This window comes from Atractosteus spatula, chromosome 6, assembly GCF_055471065.1.
Source record: "Atractosteus spatula isolate fAtrSpa1 chromosome 6, fAtrSpa1.hap1, whole genome shotgun sequence".
In the NCBI taxonomy this organism is placed as follows: domain Eukaryota; kingdom Metazoa; phylum Chordata; class Actinopteri; order Semionotiformes; family Lepisosteidae; genus Atractosteus; species Atractosteus spatula.
The window spans coordinates 2769749-2787990 of record NC_142711.1 but is presented as its reverse complement, the minus strand read 5'-3'; the positions used below and the strand labels follow the sequence as shown (position 1 = coordinate 2787990).

At 41.2% G+C, this 18242-nt stretch overlaps 3 protein-coding genes across 6 annotated transcripts in view; 1 reads left to right on the top strand and 2 right to left on the bottom strand.

Annotated features, from left to right (window-relative positions):
* The window catches only part of slc35d4 (solute carrier family 35 member D4), a 35332-nt gene extending 29710 nt beyond the window's left edge, over nucleotides 1-5622 (bottom strand). For 2 of the 3 annotated variants that reach the window (XM_088918540.1, XM_088918541.1), the window contains exons 1-4: nucleotides 5425-5620; nucleotides 2091-2137; nucleotides 1075-1152; nucleotides 363-444 (exon numbers count right to left, since the gene is read on the bottom strand). In XM_088918540.1, coding sequence (XP_088774666.1) covers nucleotides 363-444; nucleotides 1075-1152; nucleotides 2091-2137; nucleotides 5425-5493 — 276 coding nt within the window. In that variant the 5' untranslated portion in view covers nucleotides 5494-5620. Of the gene's footprint in view, nucleotides 1-362; nucleotides 445-1074; nucleotides 1153-2090; nucleotides 2138-5424 lie in introns of all 3 variants that reach the window. The other variant, XM_088918539.1, reaches the window with a different exon arrangement.
* Nucleotides 5623-6958: 1336 nt separating this feature from the next.
* LOC148831682 (uncharacterized) lies at nucleotides 6959-11440 on the bottom strand. Of its 2 annotated transcripts, none has more exons than XM_088918076.1 (2): nucleotides 11384-11440; nucleotides 6959-9325 (listed from the first exon to the last, which is right to left on the bottom strand). In XM_088918076.1, exon 2 carries the CDS (start codon nucleotides 9311-9313, stop codon nucleotides 8084-8086), a length of 1230 nt encoding a protein of 409 aa, XP_088774202.1. In that variant the 5' UTR covers nucleotides 9314-9325; nucleotides 11384-11440; the 3' UTR covers nucleotides 6959-8083. The 2 variants fall into 2 exon arrangements, with proteins under 2 accessions (XP_088774202.1, XP_088774201.1); XM_088918075.1 differs by lacking the exon at nucleotides 11384-11440 and adding an exon at nucleotides 10910-11042.
* Nucleotides 11441-11510: 70 nt separating this feature from the next.
* The window catches only part of riok3 (RIO kinase 3 (yeast)), an 11846-nt gene continuing 5114 nt past the window's right edge, over nucleotides 11511-18242 (top strand). Inside the window, exons 1-7 of the mRNA XM_088918074.1 lie at nucleotides 11511-11920; nucleotides 14207-14322; nucleotides 15155-15297; nucleotides 15387-15494; nucleotides 16327-16436; nucleotides 17275-17418; nucleotides 17874-18001. Coding sequence (XP_088774200.1) covers nucleotides 11861-11920; nucleotides 14207-14322; nucleotides 15155-15297; nucleotides 15387-15494; nucleotides 16327-16436; nucleotides 17275-17418; nucleotides 17874-18001 — 809 coding nt within the window. The 5' untranslated portion in view covers nucleotides 11511-11860. The remainder of the gene's footprint in view (nucleotides 11921-14206; nucleotides 14323-15154; nucleotides 15298-15386; nucleotides 15495-16326; nucleotides 16437-17274; nucleotides 17419-17873; nucleotides 18002-18242) is intronic.

The window sequence follows — 18242 nt, the reverse complement described above, 5'->3', positions numbered from 1 at the left end:
TTGTGTGCCTGGAGCAAGACTGCTCCTCCTGCTAATTCTGGGGCAGCCTTTTAAAGTCTCTGCTGAGAACAGCCTTGTAATTATTTGAAAATGGGGACAAATCTTATACCTGCCCGGCTAGACTTTAACTTTCTCATCGACGTCTACTCGCACTCTCTGACGTTCTTGTTTTGGTTTTCTTCTTCCTTCGTAATGCTTAATGTAAAGGAGAGTACTTGCTAAAGTCCTCCCAAACCAACTAGTGCAAATATTGCCCAAAACTCTTCATTGTCCTAAATGAAATAACCAAATTATACAGGAAGATGTTTTAAGTGAATATGATGGATATCGCAAAGGAATGATTGCAGAAGAGTCTCACTCACCAGCCGGGACAAGGCTCTGGACCCTGCGTAGATATTGCCAACAAAGAGCACGGAGCCAGGGAGCCAGGCGAAAGCTGCAGACCTGTTGACAGACATGTGCTTCAGAAAACACAGCCCCTTCCCTGCCCGGAACAGCACTGCTGAGCTACTGCATGATCAGTGCAAGAGAAAAATTGAAAAAGGATTCTGCTGCAATACTGTAATTCGGTTGCCCTGAGCCCATTCTGTACACTTCTGGCCACGACTCAGGGGGCAAAAACATATTCAGCGTTTGGGTCCCCAACTAAGAAATGTTCACGGGCTCCATACATGACAATACCGTCAACAGCTCAAACATGAGCTGTGGCTGGACGGTTGCCTGTTCAAATCCCGCGGCTGGCAGAGGAATCCTACTCCGTTGGGCCCCTGAGCAAGGGCCTTAACCCCAACTGCTCCAGTATAAATGGCTGACCCTGTGCTCTGACCCCCAGCTTCTCTCCCTGTCTGTGTGTCTCATGGAGAGCAAGCTGGGGTATGCAAAAAGACAAATTCCTAATGCAAGAAAAATTGTATATGGCCAATAAAATGATCTTATCTCTAACCGTATATTATAAAAAAACATGGACCGATAAATGACCTTCGAATGGGTTTTAAGAATGGCAAAGACGCGCCACTGGGGCATCACTTTTCCCAGTATAAAAACAAGACAGCGGGAACAGTTTGAAATAGTTACCATGAAAAGCTGCTGATCTCCACCCATCCCAGCTTCCTGGAGAGCAGGAGCAGCAGGCCACCAACAAAGGTCTGCCACCTTCAAAACAAGCCAGCAGAGGCGTGAGACAGCAGAGCCTCTCCCCATCTGGAAGGACACCCAGTCCCTCTGTGTGCTTCACCATGCCAAAGGCAGCATGGAGCCTCATCACATTCCTGCCTCAATCTGTTTTTCAATAAAGCTGCTTGATCCTCGAGGAAGTTAAGAGTAATAACACAACCGGGTCAGCTGACAGACAGATGTTTTTACAGAAAACAAAAAAGCAGAGAACTGCGCTGTCTAAATAATATTTATCTTGATCACACAAACCTCTAAAGTCTTGCCACATACAATCGTGCTGAACAAACAGCATAATATACAGATGCCAAAACCTAAATTCAGTCCAGACAGACAAAAACCTAGAACCTAGTATTAGATTTTGATCCCTTAAATATAAATAAGATTGATGAAGGAATGTAGACTATGCAACTCAAATCTTCAGGCCTTCAATCTTTACTTTTTTAACTGTTACTTTCAGCAATAATAATGCCCATCACATTTTCCATACACAAAAACACAAAAGGTGGAAGCATGCGCTACATTTAGTTGTGACAGTCACAATGTCTGCCTGTAAATGTGCAGCTTACTGCAATTCAGACTAACATTGAGCCTGTTTAATTTCTAAAACAACACTTGTTTGCTCATAGTCATCAATGAATCCTAAAAGAAGCAAAAATGCAAAACAATGCTTCAGTTAATGATCAAAAAAGGCTTGTGACAAGGTGCCACGGTGTTATTATTTTAAGATTATCAGGGCTCTATAACAAAGCATGAGTGACAGTGCACATGGTGAAACACACACAGCACCTCATGCAGTATGTTATACTGACTAACCTGGGCAGTAGAAGAAACAGAGTTACCATTTGGTACTACCTGAAAGGAATAAGGTTAAAAGGAATCCTGGTTATAATGCACAAAGTAGAATACTGTTTACTTACCCCTGAAACAGAGTGGGATATGTGAATTTCAAGACAGACAGGACATACTGCAAAACAAACAACACACAACATATTAACTGTAACTCTATTAGGACATTTGGTTAGATGGGATTTTCTAAGGGTGTATGATTAATATATGCAAACAACAAAAGGGTAAAAAAAACTATTTGACATCAGAACTAAAATAAACATCGTACAAAACATAGAAATAAACAGTATACATCTTTCTAAAGCTTCCAAATTAATAGATATCATGGGATTGAACAACAATCTGTACTGAGACACAGTTTCACTTTCCTTTAGTGTCCTTTATTTCTTTGAAAGTACTGTCAAAGGGTCGTCTGCTTTCCTTTTAATACGAATTTCAAAGGTCTTACTGTCTGGTAGAACCTCAGCATCAATTATTGTATAATACACTCTGTATCAGGCTTACCATTCATTTAACCCCAACCCTCTTCAGACACTGAAGATTCAAACTGTGCTTTTTTAATGGACAGGTGCTGATTCTGTCTCAATCTTCAGCACAACAAGTATCTGCTGGTGCCACCAGCTTATATCTTCAGAGTTTATTCACACGTAGAGGGTATTAATGATGACACATCTTCCTTCAATTTTGCCAGCAGCAGCAGGAATCATTTATAAGTCTTTGCTGGGTCCCCAGGTCCACAATAGCAGTAGGCTGGAGCTACAGCATTGCAGACAAACCCAGCTGCAGTCCAGAGAACAACACTGTGCCAAAGTATCAAGGGACATTGAAACAAAGAGAAAGTCTGATATACAACATTTAATGTACTGTGCGTATGTATACAGTGGTGTGAAAAAGTGTTTGCCCCCTTCCTGATTTCTTATTTTTTTGCATGTTTGTCACACTGAAATGTTTCAGATCATCAAACAAATTTAAATATTAGACAAAGATAACACAAGTAAACACAAAATGCAGTTTTTAAATGAAGGTTTTTATTATTAAGGGAAAAAAAAAATCCAAACCTACATGGCCCTGTGTGAAAAAGTGATTGCCCCCTAAACCTAATAACTGGTTGAGCCACCCTTAGCAGCAACAACTGCAATCAAGCGTTTGCGATAACTGGCAATGAGTCTTTTACAGCGCTGCGGAGGAATTTTGGCCCACTCATCTTTGCAGAATTGTTGTAATTCAGCCACATTGGAGGGTTTTCGAGCCTTAACCACTTTTTTAAGGTCATGCCACAACATCTCAATCGGATTCAGGTCAGGACTTTGACTAGGCCACTCCAAAGTCTTCATTTTGTTTTTCTTAAGCCATTCAGAGGTGGACTTGCTGGTGTGTTTTGGATCATTGTCCTGCTGCAGAACCCAAGTGCGCTTCAGCTTGAGGTCACGAACAGATGGTCGGACATTCTCCTTCAGGATTTTTTGGTAGACAGCAGAATTCATGGTTCCATTTACCACAGCAAGTCTTCCAGGTCCTGAAGCAGCAAAACAGCCCCAGACCATCACACTACCACCACCATATTTTACTGTTGGTATGATGTTCCTTTTCTGAAATGCTGTGTTACTTTTACGCCAGATGTAATGGGACACACACCTTCCAAAAAGTTCAACTTTTGTCTCGTCAGTCCACAGAGTATTTTTCCAAAAGTCTTGGGGATCATCAAGATGTTTTCTGGCAAAACTGAGACGAGCCTTTATGTTCTTTTTGCTCAGCAGTGGTTTTCGTCTTGGGACTCTGCCATGCAGGCCATTTTTGCCCAGTCTCTTTCTTATGGTAGAGTCATGAACACTGACCTTAACTGAGGCAAGTGAAGCCTGCAGTTCTTTGGATGTTGTTGTGGGGTTTTTTGTGACCTCTTGGATGAGTCGTTGCTGCGCTTTTGGGGTAATTTTGGTCGGCCGGCCACTCCTGGGAAGGTTCACCACTGTTCCATGTTTTCGCCATTTGTGGATAATGGCTCTCACTGTGGTTCGCTGGAATCCCAAAGCTTTAGAAATGGCTTTATAACCTTTTCCAGAATGATAAATCTCAATTACTCTGTTTCTCATTTGTTCCTGAATTTCTTTGGATCGCAGCATGATGTCTAGCTTTTGAGGATCTTTTGGTCTACTTCACTTTGTCAGGCAGGTCCTATTTAAGTGATTTCTTGATTGAGAACAGGTGTGGCAGTAATCAGGCCTGGGTGTGGCTAGAGAAATTGAACTCAGCTTTCCAAAGATGTGATAAACCACAGTTGAGTTATGTTTTAACAGGGGGGGCAATCACTTTTTCACACAGGGCCATGTAGGTTTGGATTTTTTTTTCCCCTTAATAATAAAAACCTTCATTTAAAAACTGCATTTTGTGTTTACTTGTGTTATCTTTGTCTAATATTTCAATTTGTTTGATGATCTGAAACATTTCAGTATGCCAAACATGCAAAAAAAATAAGAAATCAGGAAGGGGGCAAACACTTTTTCACACCACTGTATATCGTTGAAAGCAAATCCATTAAACTCGGTAACCATGGCACATTTATTAATTCCAATGTGTCGTTCAGATATGGGTTCTTTGAAACAAACATGTCAGAACATCCCAAAAAAAAAGTTTGATCTGGTGAAAAACATCCGAAATTTCCAGCACCTGCTTGGTTTCGCTGCTCTGGATCAGCAGGCAGAAGGAAAGATAGATTTTCAACACATCTTTCTGGAAAAGTGCAAGACTGACCAAACAAAGGCTACATTTCAATATATAAAACACTATGCACTTTTATTGTTTTTAACTATAGATAAAATACAAAATTCTGTGTTTGACTAGGTATTCATGAACAGAAGACATACGGCGCATTGTATAAAAACACACAAAAACAAATTGAGGAAGAGTAAATGAGAACAATACTACACATTATAACGAGGTTCTCATCTTGAAGACAAATATATATATAAGAAAAACGACATTTTTGAAACAATTCACACAATTTCAAGGTTTTACCTCAACACACAAATTCGTGTGGCGAGGTGAATGTGCCAGATAACTGCTAACACTACAATAATATGCTTACTACTAACAGTGCATGATTTTCCTGGGCCGTTAAAGAATTAAAACAAATACAACAGACCCTCAGTCTGTATGAAACATTAGAGATCAACACACCCTCTGAACGACATGGGCAAACACCAGGACATTCAAACGCGGATCTCTGGAGGAAGCAACTAGTACAACTATACATTTTGAACACTAACGCCGTTAGTAACGGAAGATCCGATTGCAAGTTAAAAAAAGTTAACGTCTTAAATGCCAAACGAACGCTTCAGCGGGTATGACAGGTCTTTTAAATTACTTCAAGACGGAAGCAATAGGTAAAACAAAACAACAGTCTCTCACCTTGTTTGTGAAGCACGACACCAAGAAGAAAAGGCAAAAGCTAAGACCGAGTTCAAAGCCCTTCCACATTTGCCAAGATAAAACTATTGCTTCAGTCCAGCGATGTCTGTCATCCTGTTTGTACCAAATCTTTTTCGCCTGAGTACCTCGCAGCCATGACAGACACGTTGCTCAGAGATTGCTCCAATCCAACACCAGCTACTCCTGAAGGAACTGAGCCCTTAAAGAGACAGGCACCCCTCTCACACGGAGCACCAAAATGCTGTAACACATACCATCAAAGTCAATCAAAGTTTATTTATCAAATGCACAACAATACAGCGTGCAGCAGTAGGTGCTGGCAATGAATTGTCTTTACAGCAGGTAAGACATACAGCAGGTTAATTGGGCTCGCACAACTATTGAAATACTACAAAGGACAGTACAACATGATGGGGAATTTTTAAATTGAATTTGAATTGCGAATTAAAATCTAAGCTTAATTGAGTGTTGGAGAAAAGTGATTGGACATTTTCTGTTTTCCAGGACCACATAGTTGAAGAGTTTGTGTTGTATCCGATATCTCTGTCACTTAGCTGAACCCACAGCTAAAAGGAAGAAAATGGCCTTTCATTGCTTATTGTTTAAAACCTTTAGTGTCTTAAATATAATTTATAAACTGCTGGATAATACAGGACAAGGTTCGATAACTCCATTTAAGAGAAGGATATTATTTTTCACCATAATATTGGAAACCAGGTGAACAAGGAGCTGCTTCTAGGAATTTACACTATTCCATGGAATGAACATTTATTTTTCATCTGGCATCGGTCAAACACAAAACCAGCAGATCTGTGTAAAAACCAATAACCTTCAAGATGACTGTCAGGACTTATTAGTAACTGCTCAGTCTCTGTGTGTCCTGATAATTCTGTGTGTCTGAACAGCACTTGTCATCCCAAGGGATCTTAAAGTGTATCACACACAGGAGGGACAGACTTCAGACACCACTGAGAAGTGGTTAATTGAATTCCCTGTTCAATGAAGGTGGACATTCACTGAGGACAAGGCCATCAGGACTAACACCCCTACCCATATAAGCAGCACCGTGGGATCATTAATGCAGAAGTAATCAGAACCCTGGTTTAGCATTGCGCCTGAAAGATGGCTCACTACTACTGTACGGTGTGCCCAGCCACTGTACTGGCTGGAAATGTGACTCTGGAGAGAAGAGCACAACCTTGTCTGGGATGAAAAGAAAATGAGTGAGGACTTCATTTTAATTTAATTTGACAGGACGCTATGGTTTATGGTCTCTGCGTTTAATCTTGCCGAGCTCTAAACTGTTAATGTCAGGCATGGCCTTTCAAAATATCCTGTAGTTACATTAACCTAGGACTTCCCCTGGCGATCGGCCTTGCAGCTCCTTTCAGTCTCATGTCCTGGGATGGGAGGAGGCTGCTGCCAGGATACAGAGTACATACTGTATCTACCAGTAGCTACTTATAGTAACCAACCGTTATGGGAACTTCTTCCAAAAAGCAGTCTTGTCTTGTGCAGTTTCAGCCTTTATTGAACTCCACATACAGTACGCAGCCACATGGTGTTGGGACTTCCCCGCAGAACAGCAGGTTAACCAAGGGATGCCCAACCTTTTCCACCTCTCTTTGAGCTTGAAGACTATGTGATACAGAAACGGAACAGGCAACAACGAGCACCCCGAAGCGGTTTTTCTTGCAGTGCGGATGTCTTAACTTATCTTCTTCAGTTCAGGGATTTCACGAGTCCCCACTGTCCGGAGATTCCGGACTGCTGGTCCTCAAGGACAAGCTGTTCTCTCACATCCTCTTCATCATCTTTCTAACACCCTTCTGGCATCATCACACAAGGCAGGGTTACATGTTCTGCTCGGAAAAGTATTCTGTCTTAAACATAGATAGAAAGGAACAAAAATATACCAGCAACCTCTTGTAATGAAAGACCTAGAACAACTGATTGTAGATAAGCAACCTCCCTCTTGCCATCCCACAGCATGGACCACATCATCTCACATAATAATGCAGCCACCCTCTGAGCGTCTTCACCAGCTGGGTCACGTTTGGACTTTCTTTTCCTATGTTGATACGGCAAACAGTACACCTATCTTGCAAACAGTACATCTGTGTACGCGGAGCAAGAGTAAAATGTCTCAAAAAGTAATTAAAAATGTTTCAAAAATGTTTAACTTTGCATTTATTATCTATAAGAAAAGGTTTTATTAAAGAGCAACCCTACAGTAAAGGCCTCTACCTGAGCACATTATTTACATCTTAACCACAAGACTTTATTGCTTCTTGTTTTGCCTTATTTACAGTCTCATCGTTTCACAAATATGACACATTATTAATTTTTAACATAGATGATGTGAACTTGTAGCCATGTGAATAGCAGAAAATCTGCATTGGCTTTCATAGATTTAACCTAAAGCATTGCGTGCTCAGTTCTAAAATGATTTGTTAAGAATTAAGAAGTCCTTTATACAAACAGAAAAGTACTGGTACAATTAAGGCATTTTTCTGACTCAAGGGGAATTGACAAAAAAAGTTTCCCAAGAATACAGACAAAGCCCCAGTGACAAATCTGACAACAAGGCTTCGTCAGATTCATCACCCCGACATCATTTTACATTGAGTAGCCTTTGTCAGATGCATGTCACAGGAGGAACTATAGATAGCTTTGAGGAGACAGTGGAACACACTGGGTTGTTGGTCATCAGCACTTTCTTTAAATTGAGATTACTCTTGAGAAGATCAAAGTCCATTTCTGCTATGAAATTGCTTGACAGATCCAAAAGTTCTAAATCCTCCATGTGACTTATAATGACCTCAGCTGGCCAGAGGTGTATTTTACAGCAGCAAATCTTTAACTCCTGCACATTCTGCAGCCCCAGAAGCATGGGCATCTTCGAGAAGTCATTTCTGTCCAAATACAAGTATTCCAGTGCAGTGTTATTCTGAAAAACATCTCTCGGCAGCCAAAATATAGAGTTGCCTGACAGGTCTAGCACTGTGAGTTGGTATAAACCTGTCAAGAACCCATCCGGAAGCGTCGATAAAGAATTATTGGACAGAGTGAGCTTCGTGAGATGAGACAGATTAATGAAGGGAAATGGTGGCAATGATGAAATGCTATTCCCTGACAGATACAGAAACCTTAGGTTCCTTAAACCTCTTAGGGCTGGCAATACAGACTGAGTAAATCTATTGTTATTGAGGATCAGATCAGACAGGTTATGTTGGTGGTATAATAATCTAGTAGGTAAATGTGTCAGGGCATTATTGGATAAATCCAGTATCTGAAGTTTGGGTGTTGGATCAAATAATTGTGATGGTATAGCTGTTAATCTGTTACCAGATAGAATCAGTGTGTTTAAACTTGCAAGACCCTCAAATATATTGCTGTGTAGCAGTATGGAGTTGTCTGAAAGATCAAGGTAAGAAAGGCTTTGTAGTTTTGCAAAGGTTCCATCGGGGAGGGTCTTCAGCTGATTTTTTGCCAGGTTTATCCAGACCATTTTAAACGGTGCTTGAAGAAAACCAATGGGCATCGACTGGAGGTCATTTTCAGACACATCTAGGGAGAGAAGGTTGATGAGACTCTCCAAAGTATCATTCTCAGGGCAGATCTTATTCCTGGATAAGCCTAGAAAGGTCAGGGCTGTCAGGTTTCTGAAAGCCCCCTTCAGGATGCTGGTTAACTGATTGTCAGACAGGAACAGAGTCTCTGTTTGGGGTGCAATGTCCCAGGGAAGGTTCCTGAGGCCAGCTCTGCTGCAGTCGGTCACAGCGGAGGAACAGATGCAGCCCGCAGGGCACCCTTCTGCTGCCACTCCCATCCACAGCGAGATAAGGAGTAGAGTCAGGGTGGCCATCTTCCTTCCACTCTGAAGAAGGAAAACAACAACAACAACAACAACAACAAAAACAGTTACCCACTGGTGCAAGCAAAACCAAAATAAAATCCCCTTTATTTAAATATAAATGATGTCTTCAACTCAGTGCACCACATCCTGGCCATGTTTAATAATCTGGGCAAAAAACTCTGATTACAGACGTAACGTATCAGTTCGTGAGCCTTTGAATTCTGCAGCAAGAGCAACTTCTCTTTCATCTAATTTCCCTCTTCAGTCACATTCCTTAGGTCTCATTTACTTGGGCATTAGCATGTCCCCTATTTATGATCAAATTTGCAGAGAGAATATGCTGTAGATTTTTAACAAAAACAAGGCAGATTTGATTAGATTACAGGTCATTCTCCATTACAGGACTTAAATTATAAAATTGAATACACTGTATACAGAACATAAACTAGTAGAAAGCCCTGACTGGTAAAGTTGTACATGCGGTATTTGCAAAACCAAACAGCTCCACGTGTAGATTGCTCATTGGCCTCTGTTCTTTAGGTGAACTCAGGGTGTGAGCACCTGTTCACATGTTTTGTAAACAGCGCTTTTAAGGGATATTTGACTGTATGAAAAAGTTATGGTATCGGATCTTACTGGTATGACCACACCTACAGTATGATCCCCTGACAACTCCTACTCACTGACATCTCCCAGACAGGTAAGATGTCTTTTGCTGGTGCATTATTGCAGCCCAAAAAAAAATGTTTGGTTGGGAGAAGACTGGGATTCCATTAAAAATTGTCTCTGCCTGGACAAAAGCTTATCTTAAATGATAAATTCTGTTAAAATAGTATACTTTCTTTTTCCCTTACGTTTCTTTCTTTAGTATCAGTTTGTGTTTGTGTTGTACATTATGTTTTAGAAATATGATAAAATGTATTTAAAACAGGTACAAAAATATATATTTTTTTGTGTTTCTAAAAAACTATATAATCATTGCAATTAGAGCCAGACTGGAATGCTGTAAGCTTTAAGAGCAAAGTTAATGGGATCTATTATAATATCATAAAACATCTCATCATTAACAAGTGAACTGCTCCCATGGGAACACTAGCTAAATGCAAACTGATGCAATCATAGGAACTGAAATACAATACACACTGAGTAATGTACTCTCAGTGAGTAATACACTATATAAAACAGTTTTTTTTATATATTTTCAAAGTGTGCACCACATTAAATACACATATTCTGTATCTTCAGTAAAACAGGTAATTAAAGGTTGAAAAATAAGTAAATGTTCATCACCAGAAAGCAGTAAGAACTTCAAATTAAATAACTGAACAATCCCAAGCCAAATCATAGCCAATACAGCTGATAACTTAATAATCATGATAAATCGATCCCTCTAGAAGCGGACATTGTAATTTATTTACGCAGATATTAATAGCTGTTCGTTAGGGGATACAGGACTGGAAGCAGCACTAAATAGCCATAGCTTAAACTACACACTGTCCTTGAGCAGAATCAGTGGTGGTTGGCCCAGTCTGACAGTCTTAGTATTTAAGATATTTACGGCTACCCTGACACTTTTTACAGGAAGATAAAACTCAGAATACTCACATTTTAAACTGTTTTTAAACTTTCTTCCCTTGATAAAAAAGCTATAAGGGACTGCCACATCAATACTGTCCCGTCTCAAATAAATTAAACTGCATTCTTAGCAGTTCCAGAAGTCTATTTGCCTATGGCTTTCATGGTCATCGGTGTTACAAAACAGTTCTGCCTCCGTGTACTTTCGAATACACGGTTGCACAATCCTTTAAAAAATAAACAGAATAACAGACGTTCAGAAAACAGATCACATGCTGCTTAAAAAACTGAATTGGAAGCGGATACCTTGTGTCAAAACGCTGTGGCCCTCGTATTTAAATTCTGGAGACATTACAGCGCACACATTTTAAATGTTACAGATTTGATATTCAAATATCCTTCGCTTATTGGGCGTTTGTAAGAAATCACTAGCGAACCCGAGCTAAATCGTGAAGAGATGCACGATCAAGATGACTTTTTTGCTCAAAGAAAAGGGTCGCTTACCTACACACTGCAAGTAGGAAGGCTTTGGGAAAGTGTCTTGCGAGCAAGAGTGAGAGGATAATAAAAAAACGAGCTGCGTCTTTAAGAGAGTGTCCCTGCAGTATCAGCTGGTGCCGAGCGCCTCTGCACAGGCGAGGCAGTTCAGCCATTTAGCTCCGCCGTATCGGTGGTACTCGGAACACTTCTGCTTATTTGCCAATTTTGGCAGGTCATCTCTATTTTTATTATAATTTTCTACCACGTGTCGTGGTATATATTTTTGTATAGCGATCACCGTTTATTCGAAGTCAAGAATAATATTTTTATAATACCTTTTTTTCTTTCTTTCTGGTGACGCGAACTCGGTTCACAGAGCTGCTGTTTGGTGTTCAACTTGCCCAGACTTGTCACTGACCCGTGTTTACTACAGTACTGGGCATATTTATTAACTATTTATTTATCCGAGAACAAACTGCGCACTTCGCTGGTTGGGGAAAAATGGATCAAGTAGGAGTAGCTGCCAAAGAAAACGAGACTGATTCCGTGTGGAAACCCAAGGTCAGTATTTTTTTTCAATTATTTTATTCAGCTCACAAGTCTGAATTGCGGGGCCTAGCCTAGTGCAGAAGACGAGCCACTGACGTCAGCGCTGTTAGGAGTTTCACACTATACCGGCTTCTGTTAATATTTTTGCTTGACACTAAAATGACATTAGAAAATGTTATCGATATATGATGATAAAAACTACTACAGAAATTATCCCTCCCGGAATATACACGTCCAGTCCTCTATAAGAAACACACGCGAGATCTGGTCGTTGAAAACCGAACTCCGTTAAGCTTAATTCCTTCAAGGACCTGAGGCTTCATACAGATTTTTTTATTTCTATTTTTCTATTTACAAATTGTGGCCCTAGTCGGGAAATATGAGAGAATCGGAAAAACAGCGGAGTGGCCCAGCGACTAGTTTCGATGACGTCATAGTGCAATAGTGGGATGTAATGTAAGCCCTTCAGAGCAGATCCGCTGTCTCTTCACTTAAATTGACAAAACTACCTGCGAGTTATATTACTGGTGTAACCCTTGCAATGCCTTAAACTGTAAAACACTGCCTGTGTAATGTTACAGCCTTTCGTAAGTGTCCATATTGCTCAATACTTATTTTCCCCAGAAAAGATATCTTAACGTGATTATTTTATTTTAAAAAGTAGCACCAACATTTGCACAAGAACGTTCAAACCTCAGTCTTCTTAATCATATTTCTGTGTAACTATTTCATTCGTATTGTATAAAATGCTTCTCTTTTTTTAAAACAAGCTATAAGGTGTAGAAAACCTGTGTACTTGGCTACTATTCTAATTGAGCGCCCCACTGTATAAGGCAAGTCGCCTTATTTTTGTACCCTTATTAGCATCGGTGAATCGCCCCCTGTTTCTGCTGTGCATGCCTGTTTCTCATGCTGATAACTATAATAAAAGAACAGATCTCCAATAAAGTGCTGATTCCCTAACCTTCCTCCAGATGGCGCTGTACCACTCAGCTGCCAGCCAGTGCAGTTTCGGGAAGGAAGAAGTAAGGACTTTCCAGAAAGCAAAATGTTCAGAATCAGATCTCGTGTATCAGGCTCCGAGTGTGCTTAAATAGGACTTGATAAATCTACTTCAAAAATTTTCTGTAATTAAATCACACGATTGATCGTTTGATTGATTAATTAATGAGCAAAAAGTTACCAAAAACTGTTCTGTGATGAAATTAGCGGTGAACTGTTGACTGAGGACCTTTGCCTTCAGGAATGACTCACCGGTCTCTTACTGCAGGAAAGTACACTGTCTCCGTAGAGATAAAAGCCAGTAATGACAGTGTAATGAGCACAGGCCTTCTGTAACTTTATAGACCAATGTCTGAGACTGACACGTTTGCAAACAATAAGTCATACAGAATTTCCCTTCTGGGTGCAGCTGGCAGGGACATTGGTATAAAAGTACCTGCATTAACAGTTTGTTGCTGTGCGACTATGAGTCATTAAATAAACGTGATTCGAGTGGGATGTTTCGGATAGGAAAATTCTAAAATGGCAGCAGCCTGTTATGAGATCTCCAATCTCTGTTTTTCATGATTATTATCCTAAACAAAATTTAGATAGCACCTTTTAAAGTACCTTCTCAAAGTGCTTCACAGTAAGAAAAAAAAACAATGATATGAGATAAAAAGTTAGTACAATAAAACAAGGGTTTTGAGTCTGGAAGAAGATGCAAAGGGACAGACGGGGGCAGACGCAGACATCAGTTGAGTAAAAAGCCTTTCAGGAGAAGGGTTGGGTCTGGATTTGACTCTCTGATATCCTGGGGGAGAGAGTCCCAGAGCTCTGGGGTGCAGCAGGAGAAGGCCTTGTCACCCATGGTATGAAGATGAGCTTGGGGCACAGAGAGGAGACCAGAGTCGGACAAAGACCGTGAGGTGGGGAGTAGACAGATAATGAGTCAGACAGGTGCTGAGGTGCCAAGCCATGCAGAGCCTTATAGGTGAGCATGAGGACTTTCAAGTCGACACGGAACCTGACAGGAAGCCAGTGCAGGGACTCCAGGATAGGAGTAACGTGATTCCTTGCAGCAGAGCTGTTCAGGCGTCTGGCTGCTGAATTGTGGGCATGCCGGAGATTGTTCAGAGTGGGCTTGGGTACCCCAGCGAGTAGGGCATTGCAGTAATCAACGCGAGAGAAGACAAATACGTTGACAAGCTTTTCAGCAACAGTCAGAGACGACAAAGTACGGAGCCTGCAGATATTTCCGAGATGGAAGAATGATGTTTTCACAATTCCTCCATTTAATTCTTTTTCTCCCCTCAGAGCCCATGGGGAGCCCCTAACAGTGTGGTAAATCCCTGCTCCCTGGCTGATGTGATGAGCGAGCAGCTGGCGATACAGCTCAATGAGGAGTTCTCGACCTACCAAAGCTGCCCGGAGTGAGTCCACCAAACAAGATCGTTCAGATTCCTTCTCACGTTCTGTTCTTCCTACTGAAAGGGAGGATTTGTTTTCTTCCCACTTATGAAATTGTGTTTTGAAGCCGTGAGCAATGTCATGCTTGGCCTTGTAGTGGGATGGAAATGGAAATGTGATTAAATAAGCAGCCTAAATCGGGGATCCTGCATCAGACAAGATAGTGGCCTGGACTGTATGTTCAAAAACTCTTTTAAAATCCACTTATGAACCGCTGCTCAGACTGAAGCGAAGCTTCAAACCAAAAGCTTCTACAACCAAAGCCTTTTCAAAATTGCAGCTGAAAAGGGAAATTACAAAGGTATTAGGAAGACTGAAGTCTTCTTCGTAAAGGGTGGGCTGATCCAAATATATTCATTACGCCTGTTGTTGGAAGCCATACAGGCTGTACATCTGCGATATGGACTTTGCAGCAGGTTGCAAATCTTATCTAGAGGTCCTGTGTCCCATTCCTCTTGCACAGCCTGGATCGCTGGTCCCTGACCTCATTCCTCAAATGTGGAATGGGCTCATATCTGGCAACTAGGGCATCCCGGGCATGACTGTCAGTTTCCCATCCTGGAAGAAAGCTGTTGTGCAAATTACAGTCGGCACAAAGTTAACATCCAACGCTCTAGTGTTCCTGTATAAACCAGGATGGCTCTCACATTTCCCTTTTCATTTTCTTCTCAAAGTTGCCTGCCTGTCTTGGGATTCCCTACAGGGATCAGATCAACACATGGCAATTCTCATGATTTTCCTGGAAAAGATCTTGTTTTGTGATGCGGATCTGTTATGCCTCTTGTATGAATGTAGAGTTCCTGAATCCCTCATCACTGGCGATAATATTGAGACCTCCAGTGACCTGATGCTGGCCCAGATGCTGCAGATGGAGTTTGACCGGGAGTTCGACACGCAGCTGCGCAGAGAAGAGAAGAAGTTCAACGGCGACAGCAAGGGTGACTTGTAATGCATTTATTTGCTCATTTATAATACAGTTATGTTTCCCTGCAGTTAATCGTCTTCATGGCATTTTTTTACCCTGCAGTGTCCATTTCATTTGAGAACTATCGGATGGTGCATCCATATGAAGACAGCGACAGTTCGGAAGATGAAGTTGATTGGCAGGACACTCGCCACGACCCTTACGGACCTGGTAAAACTTCTGCCCCCTGGTTCTCAGCCCGAGCCCTAGAGTGCACTTGTGTCTTCTGCCTTTTAGTCCTGAGAATTTCACTCCTGGGGCTGATCGGTTCCTTTCATTGAACTGGTTGATTAGCCAGACCTTCGTGACTGTTTCCGCACTCAGTCGTGGGCTCCAGGATTTTGATGTTGCTTTCCATCCATCTGTTTCTCAGCGTAGTTACTCAGGCAGTTCGTTATGTGATTGATTAGTGATGTACAGACACGGGGGGCGGTGACACTGTCAGACAGTAGACATTTTATTTTGGTGAGAGTCTTTGATGCAGAGTTCAAGTTACGTATGTTTCATGCACCTGAGGGCAGGTATAAAACTTGGAAATTGGTTGATGGTCATTTCTCACCCCATCCAGCTTCTTAAGAGCTAAGTAAATTCTTAACAAGTGCCTATAGATCAGTCTAATTGTTTAAGAAAACCTGAAGAAGCAGGGTCTCTTCAGCAGCAGAGAACCTAGCCTTTATCAAAAGATTTTTTGAAGCAAGAGTCTCCAACCCCAGTCTTAGAGCACAGTTTTAATTCTAGCCACACTCTGAATGACTTAACCGGATCAATCAGTTGATTTAGTTAATGTTATTTCCAGGTCTTTGCTCATCGATGGCTGTAACACCAGCAGAAAAAAACGTGTTTCATCACGACCAGGGTTGCAGATCTTGAGGAACTTCTATATTATATCTGTTTTATTGCAAAGTGTGTTCTTTATATGAACATAGTATGGAGTTCACAGTATAGTACACACTATTCTACAGTTACTGCATTATAGATATTCTGCTTCTGCTTGCTCTTACAGATAAACCTTCAACAAATCCCAGGAAAGGGTTTGCAGGAAAAGGTAAAAACATTACGACAAAGCATGATGAGGTCGTGTGTGGCAGAAAGAACACTGCGCGGATGGAAAACGTGAGTACTGCTCAGGCAGGTGCTGTAGAAGACGTGAGTGTAGTGAAGTCTGGGGCAATACTATTACTAGACGATGTGCCATGGGTCAGGGCAGCCTTTAGTACAACACTTTACACTACATCCAAATACAGGGAACACTCACTTCAGTGCAATAAGGTAAAATTGATTCAATTAATAAAATGACAAGGAGGCTAGAATAATCTGAGTGAGCCGTATGAGTTCCATGTGGACAAGAATCCAGAAAATATGGATTTTAATTTCTGGTTTGTATGAGCTGTTTGTCTCCCTGAAAGTGCAGTGGATCCTGAATTCCCCTTAGAGGTGTGGTATTTGTCATATCTGTGACCTCCCAGGTGACGTATAAAACGATAACTCCTACGACCACTTTGTTTTCCGTTGTACAGATCCTTTAAAACGTTTCCTGACCCCATCCTGATATAGCTATCGTTTAGGAGGAATTTGCTGGTCTACAGAGATCTGCATGGAGTACTGACACACAGAAGACACGATGGATGGATGGATGGATGGATGGATTAATACCCTCATTCATTCATTTCCTTTTTTTTTAAATTGTATAATGTTAGCATGCCCAGAGGGTTTGGGCAGCCAGTTGACCTTGGACCCCTAGAGGTTTCTTTTCTCCTTACTAAGGGGTTTTTGGTTCCTCTCCTCTGTTGTCTTCTGGTCTTTTCTGTTCTGTATTCACAACATGTATGGTCACTTGCATTGTTAAGCGCCTTGGGGCAACCTTGTTGTGAGTGGTGCTATATACAAATAAATTGAATTGAATTGAGTCCTCCACACCCGTCTTTTCAGAGTTGCTTGCTTTGCATTTCAGTTCGCACCGGAGGTCCAGGTTGGGGACGGGATAGGCATGGATCTGAAGCTCTCGAACCACGTGTTCAACGCCTTGAAGCAGCACTGCTACACTGAGCAGCGCCGCAGTGCCAGGCTGCACGAGAAGAAGGAGCACTCCACTGCAGTAAGCAGCCCGGTGTCGTTTCTGTTAACAGATTGGACCCGTATCTCTCTGGGTTTCTTTCTGTTGTTCAGAAAACGCTTTCCCCAACATACTGTTTTTTCAATTTTCATGAGAAATTATGTTAAAACTGCAGATAAACATCTTCAGATATCAAGACAATGGACTGGTTCATTTGATGGACTGCCTTTATTAATAGGAATGCTGATATCTGAAACGCCGTACGTTTACATAAGAACCACTACTGAGCGCTCTGGGGGAGCTTTGTTTTTTATATTGTTCTAAAATTGTTCATTTCTGTGTGGAATTGGACTGAAGGGTGATTATTTTTTGTGAATCTAGTGTTACTATCAGTTAAGGGTGTTGGGGAGGGAATCACTTAAGTACTCAAATTCTGTTATTAGACTTTTATCATTTTTTAAAATTAATTGTACTGATACTGTCTGATCGGTTGCTAGGAACAAGCAGTAGATCCCAAGACACGTTTGCTGATGTTCAAGATGGTTAATGCTGGGATCCTGGAAAACATCAATGGATGCATCAGCACTGGAAAAGAGTCTGTTGTTTTCCATGCCAGTGGAGGAAGGTGAGATTGAAATATTTTCACTGATTCTTTTTAGTTATAAAGTTCTAATTCACTTGGCATTCTGCGCATTGTTTTCAGACTGGGTCCATCTTGAATCTGACATGATGCTCAATGTTGCCCTGAAAATGGGGATAAATTGATAGCAGGCAATAGCAAAGTCTTTCATTCCTTAATTGACACGGCTTAAGGCCGCTACACAACAACAAAACTCCTTTTACAAGCTGGGAGGAGTAAACAAATT

What these genes read in the sequence shown, in the direction of transcription:
- LOC148831682 (XM_088918076.1), bottom strand. Translation starts at nt 9,313, where the DNA reads ATGGCCACCCTGACTCTACTCCTTATCTCGCTGTGGATGGGAGTGGCA.